At 46.3% G+C, this 21,699-nt stretch overlaps 1 protein-coding gene across 4 annotated transcripts in view; it reads right to left on the bottom strand.

The window, feature by feature from the left end:
* The window catches only part of IGSF3 (immunoglobulin superfamily member 3), a 276,745-nt gene that overhangs the window by 160,738 nt on the left and 94,308 nt on the right, over positions 1-21,699 (bottom strand). For 2 of the 4 annotated variants that reach the window (XM_050956891.1, XM_050956918.1), the window contains exons 1-2: positions 21,031-21,085; positions 19,631-20,494 (exon numbers count right to left, since the gene is read on the bottom strand). In XM_050956891.1, coding sequence (XP_050812848.1) covers positions 19,631-19,673 — 43 coding nt within the window. In that variant the 5' untranslated portion in view covers positions 19,674-20,494; positions 21,031-21,085. Of the gene's footprint in view, positions 1-19,630; positions 20,536-21,030; positions 21,086-21,699 lie in introns of those variants that run through there. The other 2 variants (XM_050956908.1, XM_050956900.1) reach the window with 2 other exon arrangements.

Genomic DNA, 21,699 nt, shown 5'->3' with positions numbered 1-21,699 from the left:
TAACTCTTCCAGGGAGGGGGGAAAACATGCACAAAGCAGGCTTCTCTTCCAGAAGCTGCTGCCACCTTCCAGTGACAATCCATTGACAAGTTGCCAAGATCAGAGGGGTCCAGTCCAGATCCTTTCCAGACATCTGCTCTCCTTCTAGCCATAGTAATGCCGCTGCACACACCCTGCACTGGCATCTTCATTTCGAGCCCCATGCGCAGTATGCCACTCTGGCCACCAGTCTGACTTGGCCTCTCAGTGGGAGAAGCAGCCATATGGGAAGAAAGGAGGATGGCAGCAAAGCGAACAAACGTTCTGCCAGACCCACCAGCCACTGGATGTTGTGTTGTGCCATTAGATCTGTGAACGGTGACCTGGCCTACAAAGTTCATGTCACCCTCTCTGAGCTGCAACCTACAACCATCTATACACTTTTTGCATGTGGCTTTTCAATACATCTGCATAGGTTTCCATATTTGTCTCTGATGATCCTGTGCCTGAACAGTCCTCCCTCCAAGAGAAAACCTGTTTGTCATGGCTGTAAATGTCAAATGCTTTGAACTTTCCTTGGGAGAGGAAGGCTTCCTGGCAGCTGTTGAAGTGCCTCAATAAGAAGCTTCTATAGAAACCCCTATCTATATTCCCCTGAGTGTACCACCTTAAAGAATACAGTCCAGCCTTCCCACACAATGTTTGTGCAGTGCCCAGGGCTCCTCACCACCAAAGTGAGTGCAATAGGGAGGCTACTTTATTCCAGGAGTCTTCTTGCTTCTTAGTGTTCGTTTTGGGGAGAAGACTGTTTCTGGGATGCGAGTGCCTCTAATTGGTGTTGCCGTTAACAGCGCAAGCAGAAGTTGTCAAAGGAAATTATAGATGGTTTGCTTGGTTGCCTGGCTGGAGACCATAAACATTTTAATAAAAGCTGAAATGAATAAACATTGTATAAATCTCCTAGAGTGAGCACGGCATGGAAGCCTATGTTCTGAATTGCATTTCCCTTCATAGCAGGATTTAAAAATATATATATTTGTGCATGAATTTTGCAGTGGACTTTTCTGGGTTTCTATTGGCTATGGTGGTCGTTCTGCTTGCCCCTCTATTTCCTTAAAATGCCAACACCCCCTCTAAATAGCTATGGCAGTGCACTTCAGTCCTGACAGCAACACCACTGTTAATCTGGTCCTGGGCTCAACACGTTGCTCTGCTAACATGCACAGTCTTTTCTGCAACATCCCTTGGCGTTCAGTCCTGCCAGTGCCTCTCAGTCCTGACCTGCTGTTCTTATCCTGATAAGAGACTGGCAGTGGTACCAGTCTCTGGGTGACTTACGCTTCTCAACAAGATTGGAGTGAGGCAGCAACTCATAACCTAGGCCATTAAGGTAAACGTGACCATAAGGGTTTCTGCACTTCCACACAACACCAAATGAAGGGGAAAGGCTATTGCCCCTCTTGGCGTGGAGCAGCGGCTTCAGTTTTAGTTCTTACAGCTGTTTGTTCCGGGCTTGGCTATCTTGGGTGATTGTGCAGCTTCTGCAGTCCTGGCTTGAAAGCTCTTTGAAAATATATGGGGATGAGGTAAGAGCATGCTTTCCTCACCTCTTTGGTAAATTTGTGATGAAAGAATGGGGTGTGTTGGGGAAGAGGGAGCTACTCCTTGATTCTTGTGCCCTACAAATGATTCATATTGGTAATCCCCATTCCTCCTCCCATCCCTCTAACACTTTTTTTTGGGGGGGGGGGGGTGGCGCCGCGAGGGTAGGTAGTTACCTACTGGTTCATTTAGAGAGCTGATTTTTGCCTAGGAAATTTGTTCCTGCTTTCCTTTTATTATTCACTTTTTATCTTCCCCCTAACTCCACATTCCCAGTGGAGATTTCTAGTCTCCCCTTTAAAAGACAGTAAGGAATTTTCTTGCACTACGGAGAAAGATTCTAGCTCTTAAGAGAGCTCCTCTGTGATAACAGAAGGTTTCACGGCTGTTTTATCTCTCTGTGATGTGCCTGACCTCCTTGCCTTAATTTCTTCTCATGACAACTCTGTAGTTGTGTTCCAAGGATAATTTCCCTTGGCGCAGACTCCCCAGCCTGAGCACATCAGGCCTTGGAACACATTCCTTCCAAATGCTGCATGGTAGCACTGTTATTAATAGTGTGACCATATTTCCCAAAGGGAAAACAGGACACTGTGTGGGGCTAGTCCAAGCTCTCCCCTGCCCTGTGCAGGGCTAGCCCGAGCCGCTCTTCCAAGCCCTCCCTTCCCCACCGCATGGGGCTGGTATAAGCTGCTTGCTTGAGTCCTGCTTCTCCTACCCCCCACCCCCACAGGGGCTGGCATTGCCACTCACCCCCTACACACTGCTCCACATCCCACTTTGTTGACAAAAGTGGGCACTTGTCCCATTTGCTCTTGCCAACTGAGCAAACAGGACAAATGCCCACTTTTGCCAAAAAATGGGAGTGACCGGGACAGGACTTAAAAAAGGGACTGTCCCAGCCAAGATGGCATGTATGGTCACCCTAGTTATTAGGCAGCTACTGTCCATTATGCATCTTATACATTACAGCAGTGGTCCCCTAACTTTTTTGTCTGTACTCCTCCCTTACCTGGTCTGCCCCCCTTCCCCCAGGAGCCACAGTCGGGTGCTGCAGCTGGGGCATGCGAGGGCCGGAGTAGAGATGATGGCAGAGTGGTGCTGGATGGTGCTCCCTTCCTGTCTCCTGTAGGGGCTGGCCTGCGCCCTGCCATGCCCCACCCCCCCAAACATTCCTCCATGCCCCGGGGGGGTCATGCCCTCCAGTTTGGTGACCAATGCATTTGTGGGTTTTAAGTTGCACTCTTGGCCTGGATCTGGTTAAAATGCAGTATGGCAGGGGTATCAACTGACTAAGCAGTTGTGGCCTATTGAGTAACAAATATTTAGCAGAGATGGGCACTCATTCTTCCTGGCTGCTAATCATTATTCTTTGGTTATATGGCATATGAGCTGAAAGCCCTCAGGGGAAGGAGTTCTTGGAAAGGGGAGAACTTGACAAATAAAAGCATAGTGGGACTGGCACTCTTCTAGCCTCATGTTTCAAAGGGAATCAGCTGATTGCCCCCAGGGACCAGGAGGGAATTACTTCCCTTCCCCTCTGCCACAACATCCAGCATTGCACAATTGACCGTGTACTATGTCTCTTACCTTACAATGCATCAGATGAGGGCCACTCCTAGAAGAAACTGGCTCCCATCCCATCCAATCCAGGAATTCCTGACTCTTTAGTCCTATACATTGATAGTTCTCAAACCCAATCTCTATCAAAAGTGCAAACTGCTTAGTAACATGCCTCTTGTGCCTGCCCTGACACCAGAGACCAGGAAGTCTCGTGTCAGCATTTTCATCTCTGGTGAAAGATAGTTCTGCTTTAAGTGTATCTGTCCAACAAAACTGTCCTTGAACTAAAGGAGGAAAACTAGTCTCTGAGCTGCAAAACTTTATATACGCTGTTGTAGTTCTTAAAAGTAATCAGAGGTGCTTCTTTATTCAAGGGATTGTAAGATTCCTAGACTGTTTAATATATATTACACACACACACACCTACCCCTCTACCCCGATACAATGCAACCCGATATAACACGAATTCAGATACAATGTGGTAAAGCAGTGCTCCGGGGAGGTGGAGCTGCGCACTCCGGCAGATCAAAGCAAGTTCGATATAATGCGTTAAGTTTTTTTGGCTCCTGAAGACAGCATTATAACGGGGTAGAGGTGTGTGTATATATATAACAGCTGTTTCTTCTCCTCAAGGTGACATATTTACAGACTGTGGTTGCTACAGCTTTGATGAGATCAGCTAATAGGGTTGATGTTGGTAACTTGCCAAGCTCCAATCACAATGCCAGAATACAATTTGGGAGGACTAGGAAAGGCAAGATTTGAAAGCACTGTGTGTGCAAGAGAAAATCAACAACAGTACTTTGTAACCTGTGAGCAGAACCATTGAGTGTGTGAAAGTACTAATAAAAACCTTACTTTACTGCTCTTGACCTTTACTCCGTCCTCCAATAGATCATTCCACTTAACTCCGCATGCTTCTACCTTCCCTACCAACACTCCTCCCACCAACCCTTCTGTTTACACACGCAGATTCCTGCAATCTACTCTATCATGGTTACCTCTGCTACTTGTGCAATGTAAAATAAGAGCCAAAAGGTATGCTGTCTAGACAAATTGGGCCCAAATTTAAGTTTAGCCAAAAATAAAAAAAATTAAAAAAAAAAAAGTTTAGCTACAAGACTTGAGATCAATATAACTAGGGTCCTATCAAATTCATGGTCCATTTTGGTCAATTTCACGGTCATAGAATTTTAAAAACCTAAATTTCATGATTTCAGCTATTTCAATCTGAAGTTTTATGGTGTTGTAATTGTAGGGGTCCTGACCCAACAGAGTTGGGGGGGAAGAGGGCAGGGTCACGAGGTTATTGTAGTGGGGGCTGCAGTTCTGCTACCCTTACTTCTGCACTGTTGCTGGTGGTGGTGCTGCTTCAGAGCTGGGCAGCTACAGAGCGGCAGCTTTTGGCCAGGAGCCCAGCTCTGAAAGCAGAGCTGCTGCTAGCAGCAGCAGCACAGAAGGAAGGATAGCATGGTATGATCCTGCCACCCTTCCTTCTGTGCTGCTGCTTGTACAGCTGGGCCCTCAGCCAGCAGCCACCACTCTCCGGCAGCCCAGCTCGGAATGCAGCAGCACAGAAGTAAGGGTGGCATGGTATGGTAATAACACCCTTACTTCTGCGTGGCTGCTAGCGGGGCACTGCCTTTACAGCTGTACGCCCGGCCAACAGCCACCCTTCTCCACCGCCCAGCTCTGAAGCAGTGCAGAAGTAAGGTAGAAGAAGATACAATGACTTTCTTGCAATATTGCTACTGCAACCCTCCAATATAACCCTGTGACCTCCACCCTGCAACTCCCTTTTGGGTCAGAAACCCCAATTTGAGAAATGCTGGTCTCCCCCTTGAAATCTGTAGAGTATAGGTTAAAAGCACACAAAAGACCAGATTGCACAGGGGGAGACCAGATTTCACAGTCTGTGACGTGTTTTTCATGGCCATTAATTTGATAAGGCCCTAAATATAAATACCTCAGGGGGAATTCTGCACTACTCCAAGCTGCCATTTAAAGATGATCAGGATGTCCCATTCAAGGCTCCCCCAGCAAGCAAAAGGAATCCTCACTGGAAGCCATTAGAGAAGCCTTCATAGATTCATGTCTTCAGTGGCGCAAATCAATGAACTTTAAGAAGCCCATAGACACAAGCAGAACTATTCATCTTGAGTTTTTCACTAATGGAGTTGGGGGTTCTAGGAGGAGCAAAAAGTCTAGGACAGTCAAAAGAGTGATCTGGGAGGCAGGCAAAAGAGGTCGCCACATAAAGAAAGGGAAGGATTCAAAAGAGTGAGAGTGAAAGGGGCATGGTAGTAAAAGCTAATCAGAGAAACAGGAAAGGGTTAAACAACAAACAGGAAAAAGCAGACTTAGTTTACATTCTAATATGAACAGAATTATAAACAGTACATGCCAAGCCACCTCCCAATCGCTCTATTTACATTATATCCAGCCTTGCAAAAAAGTCTACCCTTCCAACTCATGCCAGGACAAGATGCTGGGGAGGAGGGGAACTTTTACCGTCACCAAACTAAAGGGCAGGTGAGTCGTTTTGTACCTGAAATGATGAATTTTCATACAATTTTGCAAGGCTAGTTCCATTCTTTCCCTTTTTGTCTCTAGAGACAAAATTTGCTAGGGCAGGGACCTGTCTCTGGAGATATCTAGAACACCATGTATACTTTGGGCACTAAATAAACAAAGACAATGGCTTTCTGGCCTGCCCTTGTTTCAAGGGAAGTTTTGCCTGGGCTTGTGCCAGCAAGTTTGAGAGTCTCTTTGCTCTGTCTGGCTAGTGGCTACTCAGGGGAAGAGACCTTGAAGAAAAAGATTCCTCTCTGCAGGAGTCAACTTATTCCCAAACATAGCATCCAGCATCTTTCTACAGTCACTGAAGACAGGAGGGGACTCGAGGAAAGATTTTATGGGAAAGGACCTGTGAGAAATACAAGGCAAGGGAGAGAAATGTGGGAAGGGAGGAGAACAAGAAATTGGATGAAAGACTGAACAGAACGAAGAGCGAAAAACAAGAGGAAAACTTTAAGGTTAGAAATCTGGGGTTAAATTTTTGTGCTCTCACACTGTGTCAGCAAGGACTATCCAAAGAGAGAGAGGCAAGGGTGCATCCACTAAGCCTGTAGGCAAGGGAGTTAGTCTATACTCCACCTGAGCCTTGGGTGTGAAACATAAGCTTCCATCAGCACACTCCTTCCCTGCTTTTCCCCCCAAAAATCCCACCTCTGCTTTTGATAGGTTATATCTTTTTTGTGTATGTTCATGTAGCACCTCAAGTACTTGAATGGAGAAGCACATTATGTGGACAAGTTCTCTCCTTAGAGGAAGGTCACCTTTTGCTAGGTTTCCCCCTCCGTGTTACTGCTCCTTCTCCCCAGTTCTTCCTTCCAACTTCCAATATATACATCTATATCTATACATCTCAGAGCTGGAAGGGACCCCAAAAGGTCATTGAGTCCAGCCCCCTCCCCTGCCTTCACTAGCAGGACCAAGTACTGATTTTGCCCCAGATTCCTACGTGGCCCCCTCAAGGATTGAACTCACAACCCTGGGTTTAGCAGGCCGATGCTTGTGAGGTCTTCTCTCCCCATGTTATTTCTGCAGCATATCCAACTCAGATGCTGAATGCCAATTACCTACAAGGCAACCAACTACAACAGTACTAAACACCTAGATTCGCTTTTTTAACATCAGTCTATTTACATTAGAAAAGTCAGTGATGTGGGGGTACAGCAACTTTCCTTAAATGATGCTGCTATTATACACTCTGGATTAGCACAGTCTCCCACAGCCCCTGGCACGAGACTGATTTGACACATTAGAATAGCTTCATATAGGCCAGCGATGCAGAGAAGGATGAGATCAATGATAATGGCTCCACATGAACTACAGATTAAAGCACCACACTTCTGTATATGAGCTATTCCCGTATAGGGGTGTGGGAAGGACAGGGCTACACCACATATACAGAGAAGCACCTTTGCATTGAATTATTCTGGGGTGCGTAACACTAGGAAGCAGGAAGTAAGATCAGTTTCACAGCTGGAATTAGAAAACAAGAAAAATCAGAGTACAAGAGCCTCCCTCACCCCACCTCTAGCCCACACCCCATCCACACACTATCTAACCCTTTAAAGAGTGTATTTTACAAGAGAAGGCAAAATATCAACCCTGACAATAATACAAATACTTCACACTTACATGGCACCTCTCATTCAAAAATCCCAAAGCACCCGTAATCATTAAGTCTGTAAGGCACTATCCCTATTTTAAGGAAATGGAAACACGTGAAGTGACTTGCCTAAGGTCAAGCAGAGCAAGGAATAAAACCCAGGAGTCCTCTCACACACACACACCCCTCCGATCACTGGACAACCTTTCAGGCACACAGGTTACACTAGGGTTGCCAACCCTTCCAGGACAGTCCTGGAGTCTCCAGGAACTAAAGATTTTTTTTTTTTTTAATTAAAAAGATGTCATCTGATGAAACCTGCAGGAATACATCCAACCAAAACTGGCAACCCTATGTTCTCAGATGTTGTCCGCAGACCACTGGCAGCCAGTGGGCGAACTGGCAGGTTGCATGGTGCTGGCTGCTCCTTGTTTCCAGCTACTTCTATAGGTGTCCAAGCTGCAAAGAGTTTTGGCACCTGTAAGAGGTGACAAGGAGCCAGCCTCCACCACGGACTAATGCTGCACAAGAGAAAAGGAGAGAAATCTCCAGAGAAACAGTCGGACAGAGCAGGCTAACCAAGAGGTGAAAAAGAAGCAGATGGCAGAGAAGTGTAAAGGGTGAGAGACAGGAACATAAAGGGCAGGAGAGAGGGATGAAGTAATGAGAAAGCAGAAAAAGAACACACTATTTCTTCTGAAAGAAACACTTACTGTATCAAGGAGAGCTAAATATACTCAGATACCTACCTAATAAATATTTTTCCTGCTAAGCAACTGCCATAGTTACTATAAGAATGGTGCATAATTGTAAATGGAATCATAATTAGGAGAGGAGATGCCCCACGGATTTATAGGGATGGGGGGAGGGAGAAGATGGCAAGGAAACCAATACGGTCCATGAGATATTTTATTAAAATGCAGTCCACAATGCAAACATGGGAGAAAAACTGCAGCAGACACGCAGCTAGACGTTTCAGTGAGAGCCACACACTGAAGTGTTAACAGCTTAGTTCTCAGAAGGGCATGAAAAATGCAGTTGGCCACTCACCCGGGGCAAGGGCCACCGGCTTCTGCAGTACCTATGCTTTCACTTATTTTTTTTAAAAACTAAGTCTCTAACCCTTGTCGGTGCAAAATGAGAGCTTTCCAAACGTGAGCAATACATAACTGATGCAGGGATGTCTGCCTGAGTCTGCAGTGACAGCTCCAGTGCCACTGCCTCCACCATTAGGGAAAGGACAGAACATAGCTGTCACCACCATTGAAGAGGCAGAGGAAGACTGGCAGCTGCTGCTGCTGCTGAGAGTAAGGTGTTGCAGATAGCTGCCACTCCCACCCGTTGAGCAGGGGGTCAGTGAGAAGGGGGTGCCAACACTTGAGGAAGGCTCTTCACATATGGGGTTTGTCTTCCCCAACCCTACAACACTACCCCATTACCCCAGCAGAGGGCTGCATGCCTCTGAGGGGGTGGGGTGATGGGGCAGGACAGAGATTTTTGTCTCTGGTCATCAGGCTGGCTGGGGACTCCTGCTGCTCCCCGTTTTGGGGCCAAGCTAGGATCCCACATTAGAAGGTGGCACAACTTCAGCCTCCGCAGAGGATCCTGCTTACTGGGGACCAGTGCAGATTGACTTATTGAGGGGATGGAGTTTCCAGACATTAATTGGTTAGGGGCCTAGCACTGGTCGAGTGCATATGTTTGCTGGAAGACAGCACTAAGTACAGGCGTGCCCATCTTCTCCGGGCTGAATTGTATTGGGACCAAGCGAGGGGGCACCAAACCTGTAAGAGACCAGGCATGGATGTGGGAGTTGGAAGAGAAGGGACATTTTTGGTTTGGTGTATAGCCCTACTCCTTGGGCTAGCAGGTACCGGGTAACTTTTCCAAGTCCTTTTCTTCAGTTAACATTAGTGCCTGGTTCAAGCAGTATGGTTTTCCAAAGCAGGACATTTCCTGCAATGGAACAAGCTATTGACTCTTGCAAAATGAAGTGTACTAGCTTTTATCCAGGGTCTAGATTTACGTTCTGTAGGGCCTTGAGCATTGGAGGGACGAGGAAGAGTCAGATCAGTTTCCTCCCCAGTCTGGTGATGCTACTGCATGGAAAGATCAAGACTTGTCCCAAGAACAAACTGTTCTCACACCCTACGTCATTAGAATGAAGCCTGCCACACACAACAGCTCCAATCTTGCTCCACATATCTGTCCTGGAAGTCTCTTTGTAACATATGTGCTGCCTTTAGTGATAAAGAGTTCACTTCTCTACCCTGACTAGAGTCTATTCTGCCTTGCATTTCAGAAGTTTCAACTCATACCTGATTGCAGAATCTCTATTGTTGGTGATATGAGAGACTGAAAAAGTATTGTGTGATTTTTCAAACCTCAAATAGAACTGAAAGCTCATTAGCTAGGTGTTTTGTTTTTTTTTTTGGGGGGGGGGAGGGAATCACTTGGCTGGAGTACATTGCTCTGGAATGATTGAGAGAATAGATATGAATTCCTACAATTCATTTCTCTCATACCCAGAGTCTATTTCATGACCTTAAACACAAGCCTTTACCAGCAGACCCAGGTCTTTTAATGAGCCAACACCTAGTTGCTGAAAGTTCTTGAGACCCCACCTTTTACCCTCCCACGACTCTTCCCCTTTTTGTTTAACCACCCAGCTTCTTTTATTTAGCATTCTACAACCTATCCAACACACCTCAGCAAGACTCCCCTACATCCTCTGCTGCCCTCCACTCTCCCACCTCCCTCCAAGACAGTGGTGCACCTGGAAACATCACAGAAACACGAGCCACAGATTCGAATTGAAAAAAAAAAAAAAACCGAAGAAGGTATAGACAATGGGTTCGAAAAGGGGGATTCAAAAAAAACAGAACAGCCTCTGTTAAAGCGACTAAAGCTAAGATTACCAAACACTGATCAGTTCTTAAGTCATTTCATTGCCTCTAGGCAAGGAAGAGGAATCACAGTGATTTTTCCAATGTGCCACAGTGCCAAGGCGCAATGTGGTAAGTCATGTCGTGAAAGGGCTTTTATCACCATTTGGCTGAAACAGTATTTTCAATTTCTTTTGGATTATTACTGAAGTTATATTTTCATAACTAGAAAGGCAAAAATTCCTTTTATGTCATCGTGTTGTTCCAATTAAACCTTCTAATGACGAAAACATGCTCACATCCATCATTCTGAAACATGGTCTCTGTGTATTGACGGAAATGGAGTGCTTGGTAAGGTTAGCAACAGGACAGAGACAGAGAAACAAGGTGGGTGAGGTAATACCTTTTATTGGACCAACTTCTGTTGGAGAGAGAGAGAAGTTTTCAAGCTATACAGAGCTTGTCTTCAGGTTTGGGAAAGGTATTAAGAGTGTCACAGCTAAATACAAGATCAAACAGATAGCACATATTCTAACTAAGTGACCATTCAAAGTAAAGTGACCTAGTAACACACTTATAGGACTAAAACAGGTGTTGTTGGGGTACAGTGTTGTAATAAGCCATAAATCCAGTGTCTTTATTAAGACCATGATTTTTAGTGTCTAGCAAAGTTATGAATTTAAGCTCCCTTGCTCCTCTTTTCAAAGTGTTGTACAGGTTTCTTCTAAGGATAACGACTGATAGGTCAGAAACAGAGTGATAGCTTTGTGAAAAAAAAAAGTGTTCACCCACAGGTGACAGAGTATTGCTGCCTTTTATCATTTTCCTGTTTGAGCTCATTTGAGAGTGTAGCAATTGTCTGGTTTCACCCACATAGTAGTTGTTGTTGGGGCATGTAGTGCACTGGATGAGGCACACCACATGTTGTGATGAGTATTTGTAGGACCCATGGATCTCGAAAGGTGTGTTGCAGGGAGTGTAGATCATTGTAGCAGTGGAAATATGTCTGCAGGTTCCGCATCTGTTGTTCTGGCGGTGCCTGGTGCCCCTTTGAGTTGGGCTGTCTTGGTCTGTGGGGAGTTTGCTTCCAATGATGAAGCGCTTGGAGAGGTTGGGGGGTTGTTTGAAGGCTAGAAGAAGGGGTTCAGGAAAGATTTTTAAGGATGAGGTCTCCATCAAATATGGGTTGTAGCTATTTGATGATACCCCATACAGGTTCCACTGTGGGGTGGCAGGTGACAACTGTGGGTGTGCAGTTGGAGGGGGCGGGGAATTATTTTTGTATTGAAGCATGTTCTCTCAGGGTATTTGGGTGGCCTGTTCCATGATGTGGTCTACTTCTCGATGGGGTGTCCTTGTTTGTGAGAGCAGATTTGAGTGCGTTTTATAGTAAATAACCTGGACTTTCTCCTTAGAGCATTTTCTGTGGTATGGTTGCCTGGCTGCAGATAACTGATTTCTTGGTGTGCTGGGGGTTACTGGATCTATGCAGGTAGGTGGGTGATGCATGGGTTTTTTGTATATAGTTGTCTATAGGGTTCCATTGCTGAAGCTAATTGTGATGTCCAGGAAGTTGATGCTACTGTGGGAAGCATTCCAGAGGGAGTTTAATGGATGTGGGTGGTTGTTGAAATTGTGGTGGAAACCCATGAAAGAGTTTAGGTTGCTCGTCCAGAGGATGAAAATATCAATGTATCTCAGGTACACCATTGGTTTGGGGTGCATTTGTCCAGAATATTTTCTTCAAGGTGGTTCATGAAGAGGTTGATATATTGGGGAGGCACGCTAGTATCCATGGCTATTCCCATAGTTTGTACAACGTGTTTGTTGTTGAATGTAAAATTGTTATGGGTGAGGATGAAATGGATGAGTTTGGCTATGTGTTTAGCATGGATATCTGAGAGTTGTCCATTGTCTTATAGATATTTGAGGCAGGCAGCTATGTCATCATTATGAGGCATGTTGGTATATAGGGAAGTGACATTCATGGTGGTGACAAGGCTGGTGTTCAGCAGGAAGTTGTTAATGTTGTAGAGTTTGTGGAGAAAGTTGGTTCCATCCTTGAGGAAGCTGGCCCTTTGTGAGGTGAGTGGTTTGTGAATGGTATCTCTTTACTGCTGCTAGGACCGCTACACAGTCACTGAAATCTAACCACCAGATATTGACCAAACCAGTGGACAAAAAAGGGCACCACTGTAGTCCTCAACCTTGATAACTACATTAATGAGTCCAACCGACAATTCTCCACCACCACCTACTATGAGGAACTCAAATAACACCCCACACCACAATTAACCCAGGAATTTATGGATATCATCAAATCCTTCTCCTAACAACTGCACGAGAAACTCCACAAACTCATCCCCCATGAACTCACCCCAGAGACCTTCACATCTTCCCAAGACACACAAAAGAACTCAGGAATACCCATCACATCTGGCCATGGCACTCTTACTGAAGGAATACTGGGACTCAGAAACCATTCTCAACCATTCACTGCAGCTGCAAAATGAATTTTAGATTCTATGAATCAAACACCTAACATCTCCAAACATTTAACCAGAGACCTATGCCTCAAGAGCATTGTATGGAGAAAGAGAGAGATAGAGAGAATGCCAATGTCAAAACAAACCTAACAAGTTTGTGCTAACAAAGGCATATTCAGCATTTTAAAAGCCAGGGGCAGTCATATGCATTGCAATTCATTCCAGACAATGACTTGAGGGCCTAAATGCCCTTGATGCAAACAGGCAAGTCAATCACATCAAAACAGTTGAGTCTGGAACGCTTTCCCCTTCCTCCCAGACAGCTTTCTGTATCAAGAAGTTATTGAGAAAGAGTTTGCAGATTAGAAATTACTCATCCAGCTAACGTCATTCATTCAGGGTATAGCATGGTTCGTGTCATATTGAGTTGCACTTCATTAGCTTACTACTAGCTTTTGTCATCTATCTCCAGGGCAACTATTTATACAGATTCTGTGATTTATTCTGTACATGCAGGAGAGGAGGGCCAGGAAAATTCTCCCTCTTCCCCCATCCAAACATTCAGAAACTTTCCAGACATGGAATGAATTCTCTCCCTCCCAGAACACACAAGCTCTATATTCCCCACACATCCCTTGCATTATTATTTATTTATTCAACCTTAAAATTTATATAATACATCTGTCAAAAGTGTTCTAGGTACATGAACAATTTACAATAAAATGTGATTTAATAAAGAAAGCTAACCTGACACAATGTCAACTAAATATCCAACCTGCAAAAACCAAAGCCCTCTGCATTAAAAGCTTAGCAAATAAGTAGGCTATGCAACATGCTTTTAAGTTCAACAAATTTCACAAAGACAAAGGGAGAAGGAGATTAGATTTCATAGTAGAAGTCCTTTTACCCAAAATGCATGCAAGAAATGGTCAATTCAGGTACCTCAACTACCAAGGTATAACACAATCAGCTTCCAAGAGAAATAAGGATTCGGATCATAAAAAAGCACTTTAGATACAAGGACTTCATCTGCCCTTGGAAACAAACTGGCAGCCGATGCTGTTCACAGGGCACTAGTATAATACGTTCACTGAGGGCAGGTCTACACTTAAATCTCTGCGGCTGTGCTGCTGTAGCGCTTCACTGAAGACATGACTACACTGATGGGAGAGCTTCTGTTGGCGCAGTTAATTCCACCTCCATGAGAGGCGGTAGCTATGTTAAAGGGAGAAGTCCTCTCGTCAACATAGGGCTGTCTACACTGCAGGGTTAGGCTGCAGGGTTAGGCTGATCTAACTACATCCTTCACACCACCGAGCAATGTAGTTATACCTGTTACCCTTTTGGAGTTTAGAAAGCATGGCCCCTTTAAATTTTTCCTAAGAGGTGAGGGGAAGCAGTAAGAGAAAGGAGGGAAACTCCAGGGTGTGGCTCTGGAGCTCCAGAGAGAAGGGCTGCAGCAGGCAGGTCCTCGCAAAGTGAAGCAGCAGAGAACCTGCCTGAAGCCTGGGAAGGACTGGATGGCCGATTGGGGACACCCCAGGACAGGAGCAGCACTGTGCCAGGGAGGAATCACCCGAGAAGGACAGGCCCTTGATGCAAACTGGACCCAGTATCACGGCTGCCCAGAGCTGCATGGGGCTGTAAGTACTGGGATTTGTGACTCTGCATTGGGAACAAGGAGTGAGACTGCTAGCTAGTTAAGTGGCGAGGTGGCTGCTCTGTGGGGCTTTGCCGAGAACAGCAGAAGAGGGCACCGGAAGGGTTTGTTGGAAAAAATTTATTGGCGCTAAAAATAACCATGAGCACCCAAGACTCACTGCCAAATTGAAACTTTGCTCAGGACTTCTGAACTCTGTGTGCAGACACATTGCTCGGTATCTGCCCTTTCAAATTGTGCTACCACTGGGCCTGTGAGGCCTTGGCTTGGATGCAGCCCTGTTTGACTGCTCCCCCTATATTTCCCCTTGTTGTTTTTCTTCTCTCATCCCTCTGTAAATAAATATCTCCCTTTCTTATATCTATTGTACTTTTCCTGTGGATGTTCACTCTGGGGGGTTTAAAACAAATGCCCCTGGGGTAAAAGTAATCTTTCCTGTTGCATTCCTGCATGTGCCTTCTCTTGGCCAGAGCTGCCTGCAGAGCGGACTCCATCTTGGCCACAAGGGTGCTAAAGTTATATACCCATGTAAGTTCGTAGTGTAGACCTTGCCTCTGAAAAGTTCCAAATAGGTACCCACAGCCTTTATTAGCTGAACCCCAAGCAGTATAAACCAATGCAGAGTGCACTGCAGTAATCCAGTCTGGAGGTGACAGAGGCACAAGTGACGGTGGCAAAATCAGTATCTAAGAGCAGTCACAGTTTTGGGGCCACTCACAAATGCAAAGAGCAAGCTCATAGACTCATCTGCTTCTGGATGTCTAGTTAGCAACAGTGACTGTCAAAAATCTTAGACTGCAAGCTTTGATAACAAGAAGTGGATGAACACCACCTCTGCTATTTTCTCTGGTTGCTTTCACTAACCAGAGAGAGCCCACTTATGTCCTGTCTAGATTTACTTTCAGCTACCTAGCTCTCCCCCAAGCCCCACTCTCAATCAAGCAATCCCAGCTAGCCAGCTCAGTTGAAAGAGAAGAGTGCAGTGTCAAGAGCATTCTGGTGCTATGCAAACCCAACAGTCTAAAGGAATGACAGAAAAGAAGCCTGCTCTATAAAAGGGCCTTTAAGGCAGATGAGCAATCATCCAATATTATCCTGCGAGTCCTCTTAGCATTATCATTGTTTGTTATATTGCAGCATGCTATTTACAATGATCTGAAGCAGAGGTTCTCAAACTGTGGCCCGTGAGCTCCATTGAGGTGGTCCGTGGATAGATCACTCTAAGGTGCATACCTGGGCAGCCACACATGAGAGAATGAAGGGCCTCCACCTAACTAGTGGAGCCGCGCAGGCATGGCTCCACTAATTAGGTGACTGGACCCTGGCAAAGACGCACATGTGAGGTGGTGGCCTTGGAGGAGGTGGTAGGGGGCAGTTGGGTGAGAAGAGGGGGTGAGGGGGAATTTGGGGTGTGCAGGCTGCAGTGGCCGGAGAAAAAGGCAACTTTCCCCAGTTCCAGGGCTGTGGCTGCCAGGGAAAGATGGCCCCCCTTCCCGGCCTCAGCTCTATGGCTGCTGTGGTGGGGGAGAGGTCCCCGTCCTTCCCAGCCCCAGCTCGGGGACTGCCACGGCAGGGGAGACCCCCATCCTTCCCAGCAGGGGCAGCTCTAAGTATTTTGCTACTTCAAGCACGGCAGGCAGGCTGCCTTCGGCGGCTTGGCTGTGGGAGGTCCCCGGTACCGCGGATTTGGCGGACCAGCGGACCCTCCGCAGGCATGCCGCCAAAGGCAACCTGCTTGCCGCCCTTGCAGCGACCGGCAGAGTGCCCCCCCGTGGCTTGCTGCCCCAGGCACGCGCTTGGTGTGCTGGTGCCTGGAGCTGCCCCTGCTGCCCCGGCCCAGATTGGGAACTCCCACAGCGGGGGAGAGAGGGCACATCCATAACATTAGAAAGGCAAGACTACTGATATTAAAATATGAGTGGTGTGCTTTTATTTGTAGAACAAAAAAATATTATTTTTTTCTATACAGCGCTTTTATTCAATTGAACAATAGTTAGCTAACGGTACAAACAACATTTGGGAAGATCATTAAGTAGTCTGAGACCCTCAGCAATTTTCAAGTAGTCCATGAAAGAAAAAAAAAAACAAACAAGAGTTTGAGAACTACTGATCTGAAGTTTCAGGACCTTTCTGTGGCTCCACTCCCCTCTAAGAATCAAAAATCACCCCTTATTATGTATGAATGAAGAGAAGATGTGTATATATCCCTACATGCATCTGGATATGTACATATACATATCTAATGTTTACAGCTCTCTGTGCAATTTACAGCTCTTTGTGTTCACTCACAGGTGGCATTGTTCATACTGCAGAAAGTCAAACGTAAGTAGGAAAAAAAAATACCTATTCATAGACCAGTGAGAATGAGTTTCGCATTCTGTAGACCCCTATTGTATTATGTTTCCTATATATTTATGTCTATAATGTAATAGTATCAGATTTTGCATCCCTGGAAGAGCAGGTAAATCTCATAACTACATACAAGATTAGTACTGCCTGGCAGAGGTATTAATAATCTTATTACTGCATGGGGATTATTTACAATACTTGCTCTGGTCCCCCATTTTATACTCAATGCGATGAAGTGCCACATGCTTAAAGCCTTGAAACTGAAATACTGCAGTAAAAGAAAAAAGCAGCAACTATCTCAGAGCGTGACACCCACATGCCAGCTGTGGGTTTTCAATCCTTTGTTCTGCGGAGTTATTCTGAATTTGTTAATATAAAATAGTAAATCAAGTACAAACTAGCTAAGTTGTCTTCAGCTTTTATCATAATCACCTCTCTTTTTACATTCTAATGGGTTTACAAATAGTAGAGCAATATGAACTACACTCCTTTTTAGTGAACATATCACCATAGTATCAGCACTATATATTATAGCACTAAAAACAAAAACAAAACAAAACAAAAATCACACTGAATCCTTATTTGGAAAGCCAATCAGAAGATTTCGGTTATAAAACAAGATAAGGCTTTTGACTCCCCACCCTCCTCCTTAGCAAGGCAAATCAAGTCTCTAGCTTTCAGAAACACTGCCCTAAAGAATTTTTGAGTAGCCTAGGCTTTCAGACAGAGCAGAAGCCTTCAAGGCACTGTCAGATCAGTTGTTGTTAAAAAACACCAGTTCAGCAAATATCATGCAAACAGTTTAAAGAATCTGAGAACCTAAACTCTAGTGATGCATGCCAAAATGGGACTAGCCAATTCCCCCCTCTAACTGTATTTTTTTTTTTAAAAGGAACATCTTACATGTATGCCTCTACTTGCACACAGAAAGATACTAAAATGCTTGACAAAACTAGACATGCACATAGGATTCTGATGCATACCATTGAAAAATAGCCCTTCTGAGATAGAAGGCAGCAGCTGTTTGATACCTTGGCAGCTTTTCTACACAACACTGACAGAAAATTAAGAACATTGGATCCAGTTTTAATTGGAGAAGTATAAAACATAATTCATGTTAACAGAAAGTAATTACCAAGCTGGAATTCAGCCAGGGCACTGAAGAGAACATCGAAACTCTTATATATGAGAAGAGTTGTCAAGATCTGTGTTTTATATATGATCCGAAAGACAGCTCCTCTAGCAACATAATGCCCCCTACTGCTATCCTGGGGTATCAGTTTAGTATGAACTTTGAAGGAAGAATAGACAGGCACCCATTCACTCCTTATTAGGAAAAGGTTATCAAGAACAATATTGTTCTTAATCCAAGCGGATTTAGTATTCAGGCATGTAAAGGTAACTCAATAAGCAGTTTCAATTCATTCATGTTGACTATCAGAATACAATAGATTCAGTTTGTAAATTATACAGCAGAGTAATCCAGGACAACCTTGGTTTCTAAGTGTTTTTCCAGAGAGTGAAGAGGAGGAGAAACCACCATTGTTTTTCAAAGTTTGAACCCTATCCAAAAAACAGTCCAAAGGTTCATCTCTCTCTCTCTTCCGGCAAAGGGAAGATAGCGTGAGAAACATGAAATCGGAGATGTGCTTGACTTGCACAGCCCTGCTTCTACAAGTGTTGTTTCGAAGCTATCCTGCACTTTCTTTGCCAGTTCTTATGACTAGACACAAAAGATGCTGCTAGCTCTGCTTCTTTTCCGCTAGTAGCTTAGAAATTAACTGAAAATCCTCACTTCTATAAGAGCAAAGGACGCTTCCACCATTGCAAAATATCTCCATTCACACATTTTTCTAGTGTGGAAACAGAGTCTGTGTTTTCACAAAGATACCAGTTTACTCAAAATGCATTTTGTTAACACTAGGTTAGATATATGGGCCATCACAAAGACACATGGGATGTTGCAACTAACTTGTATTCAGCCATTCTTGAAATTGTAAAGAGGTCTTGCATGCTACAGCATCTCTCTGCCAGAAAGATCCCAAAGCACTTTACAAGATATGTACATTCATCCACTGAGCTGAGACAGTCACTTGTGGGATGGAACACAACAGCTGTTCAACTGCACACACCACTTCTACAAGACACTTTAAGGCAGGAATTGAATAACACTGTACCCAACTGGAATGGTAGGAAGAATTCAGGGAGACAGAGTATACTTACACAAGTTGAAGTTTAACCAGGAAGCCACCTCTACTCTTGTAAAAATAGAGATTACATTACATTAATAAGAACCATAGGTGAGGAGGACTTTGCTTTTACGTTTTTTACATCCAGCAACACAGCCAAGACATCCCTTCTGTACTTACTAAGAGAAGTAAGTGCCACCTTACTGATTCACCAAAACTTAAGTTTCCATGAAGGTATCTCAGTCCAGTATTGACCAGGCTCAAATCAGCTTGTGAAATCTGACAAGCAAAGTTCAGAGCCAGAAACGGTACAGCTGTAGGCACAACAGAGAAGGACCATTAATTGTTTCCCTTCTCATGCACAGTTTGCAAGTTCTGAATGGATCCCAGTACACAGGCATCAGGGAACACCTTCCTGTTGTGTGTTTGTACAATGCCTAGCCCCATGGGGTCCTCACCCACGACAAGGATTCCTGGGTGCTATGTTAATATGAGTAAATAATATAATGAATCTGTTCAATGTTGAAAAGGCCTTGGGTATTTTTCTCCTTCAATTCCAGCAATAGCAGTTGCTACTGCATTTCTTTTGGAAGAGCACAGGGTATTATCTGACACTTGGAATCTATCCGGAAACTGAATGGGTGTGATACAGTCATATTCCATATAAAATGCATTACTAGAAAGAGAAATGGTCCGTCAAACTTTTAATAGACTATTGATATAGATAGGCAGCCACTTACCCAGCAATAGAAGAGATGTCAGCTCTTGCAGAGGGCACCTCATCTTTGTAAGAGAGTGAAGATAAAGGGGCAGCTCTCCTTCCCTTCCTCCCTCACCTATTCTTTTATCTTCAGCTGTCAGACACCAATTGGCTTATATTTCCAGAAAAATATTTTGTTGGGAGTGGAAGTACAGAGCAGAGTAGAGGGGAAGGGGAAGGGGGGGGGGGGGAAGAGAAGGAGGTGGGGTGGGGGAAGAAGGGAAAAATAAAGTGAGGGAAGGGCTTAGTGGGAGGCGTGAAAACGTCCTCAAATGCTAAATTATGTTCCCAAATTGATGCTACTGCCTTTCCAGATGCTGACACACACTGTGTCTCAATGTCCACTTTGATTTTTTTTTTTTCCAGGTCCAGTTTCACCAGTGGCTGCGTGTCCTTTCCTTTTAGATTAGTGCTCCAGGGAAGAGGAGAGAAAAGAGTAAGAGAAATCCTTTCATCTGCTCAGTCTGGTAATGCTAGATCCTCCTCCCAGCGAAAATGTGCCTCCAGAATAGTTCCCAAGAGTCAGTTCCCGGCTCCGCAGCTGAAGATATAATGGGGGTTCAAAACCTCTGGCGCCCAAGCTTGGCTGCTACATGACAAGAGAGCGTCCGGGTCGGTGTCTTTGCTTCTCCAGCTGTTTTCTTCCTTGGGAAGGGATGAGGGTGAGCGGTGTCCCGATCTCCTCCACCCGCCAGCGGGGCTGGGCTGGGCTGGGCTGGGCTCTGCCTGACGGTGCGCTGCTTCCGACCGTGCAACCGGAGCCGGGATCCTACCCCCTCCGCAGCTGCTCCCGCTCCGCCTGGGCTCGGTTCCTCGTTCAGCTCCTCGCTGCTTTCTGCTCCCCCTGAGAGCAAAGTTACCAAGGCGTGAGAGGCGGCCTCCTGCCCCCCTCGCCCCCAGCCCAGCCGGGCGCCCGCGGAGGGCAGCGCTCCGGCGAACCGAGCCCCAGGGCTGGGCAGACACGATGCCCGCGCCGCGAGCCCAGCCCGCTATTGTCTCACCCTGGCGGCTGTCCGGGTCTCCAGCGGGGCTAATGCAACGGGAGAAGGCGCCTCAGACGGGGCGCTCTGAGGGGTGGCCCCTGGCTCAAGGGGGCGAGCAGCAGCAGCCAGCCCCTGCCGGCTCCGCTGGCCCGGGGCGGGCTGCAGCAGCGGGCGAGCCGGGCGGCCCGTCCCCCGCGGAGGAGGGTCCAGGCGAGCGCTCCACCTGCCCTGGCAGAGCCCGCAGCCGGCGCACCCCGGGCACCGCCACACACAGCAGCCCGGCTCCAGCCGCGCACGGCGCCTCCCCGCCCCGGCTCCAGGTGTCCGCGCTCCCTCTGCGCATCGGTCCCAGGAGCCCCAGTTCCCCGCTCGCTCACCCGCCCCCCGGGTAACCTACCTGCCCCGCGCCCTCCAGCCCGCACCGCCTGGCTTCCATTCTCCGCTCAGAAAGCCAGGGGGAGGCCGGCGCTTCCTCTGCGCCGGGAAACTCCGCCCTGCGCTCCGCCCTCTGCCCCCGGGGCCTCCCGCTCCCCGCCCAGCCCCTCCGCTCCCTTCCTCACCTCTACCCCGGGCAAGCTGGCCTCAGGGTCCCGCCCGGGGCCGCGCCTGCTCCCGGGGAAGCAGGAAGGGGTGGGGTTCTCTCCTCCAAGAGGGAGGGAGGACGGGAGGCTGCAAAGGGTTAAACTGGACACAGCAGCATTTGCTTTTTGAACCGGGAGCCAGCTAGGATGACCAGATGTCCCGATTTTATATGTACAGTCCTGATATTTGGAGCTTTTTCTTATCTAGCCATCTAGTTCCCCCTACCCCGTCTTCATTTTTCACACTTGCTGTTTGGTCACTTTAGAGCTGGCTCATATTACAGCCAGGCTGAGATACTCTGGTTCCAGTTCCTAAGGCTGTAGATCAAGCTCTGTGGTCTGGAGAGCTAGCGAAGCTTCCCGTCCTAAGGCTCCTTTAAATCCTTATTGCTTATTTGTTACTCATGCAAGCAGGGGTACAGGAACAGTTTCTATAATGGGAGTGCTTAGAGCCATTGAACTAAACTGTAAACCCTGCATACGAT

This window comes from Gopherus flavomarginatus, chromosome 1 (assembly GCF_025201925.1).
Source record: "Gopherus flavomarginatus isolate rGopFla2 chromosome 1, rGopFla2.mat.asm, whole genome shotgun sequence".
Lineage (NCBI taxonomy): Eukaryota > Metazoa > Chordata > Testudines > Testudinidae > Gopherus > Gopherus flavomarginatus.
This window is presented reverse-complemented; position numbering and strand designations above follow the sequence as displayed.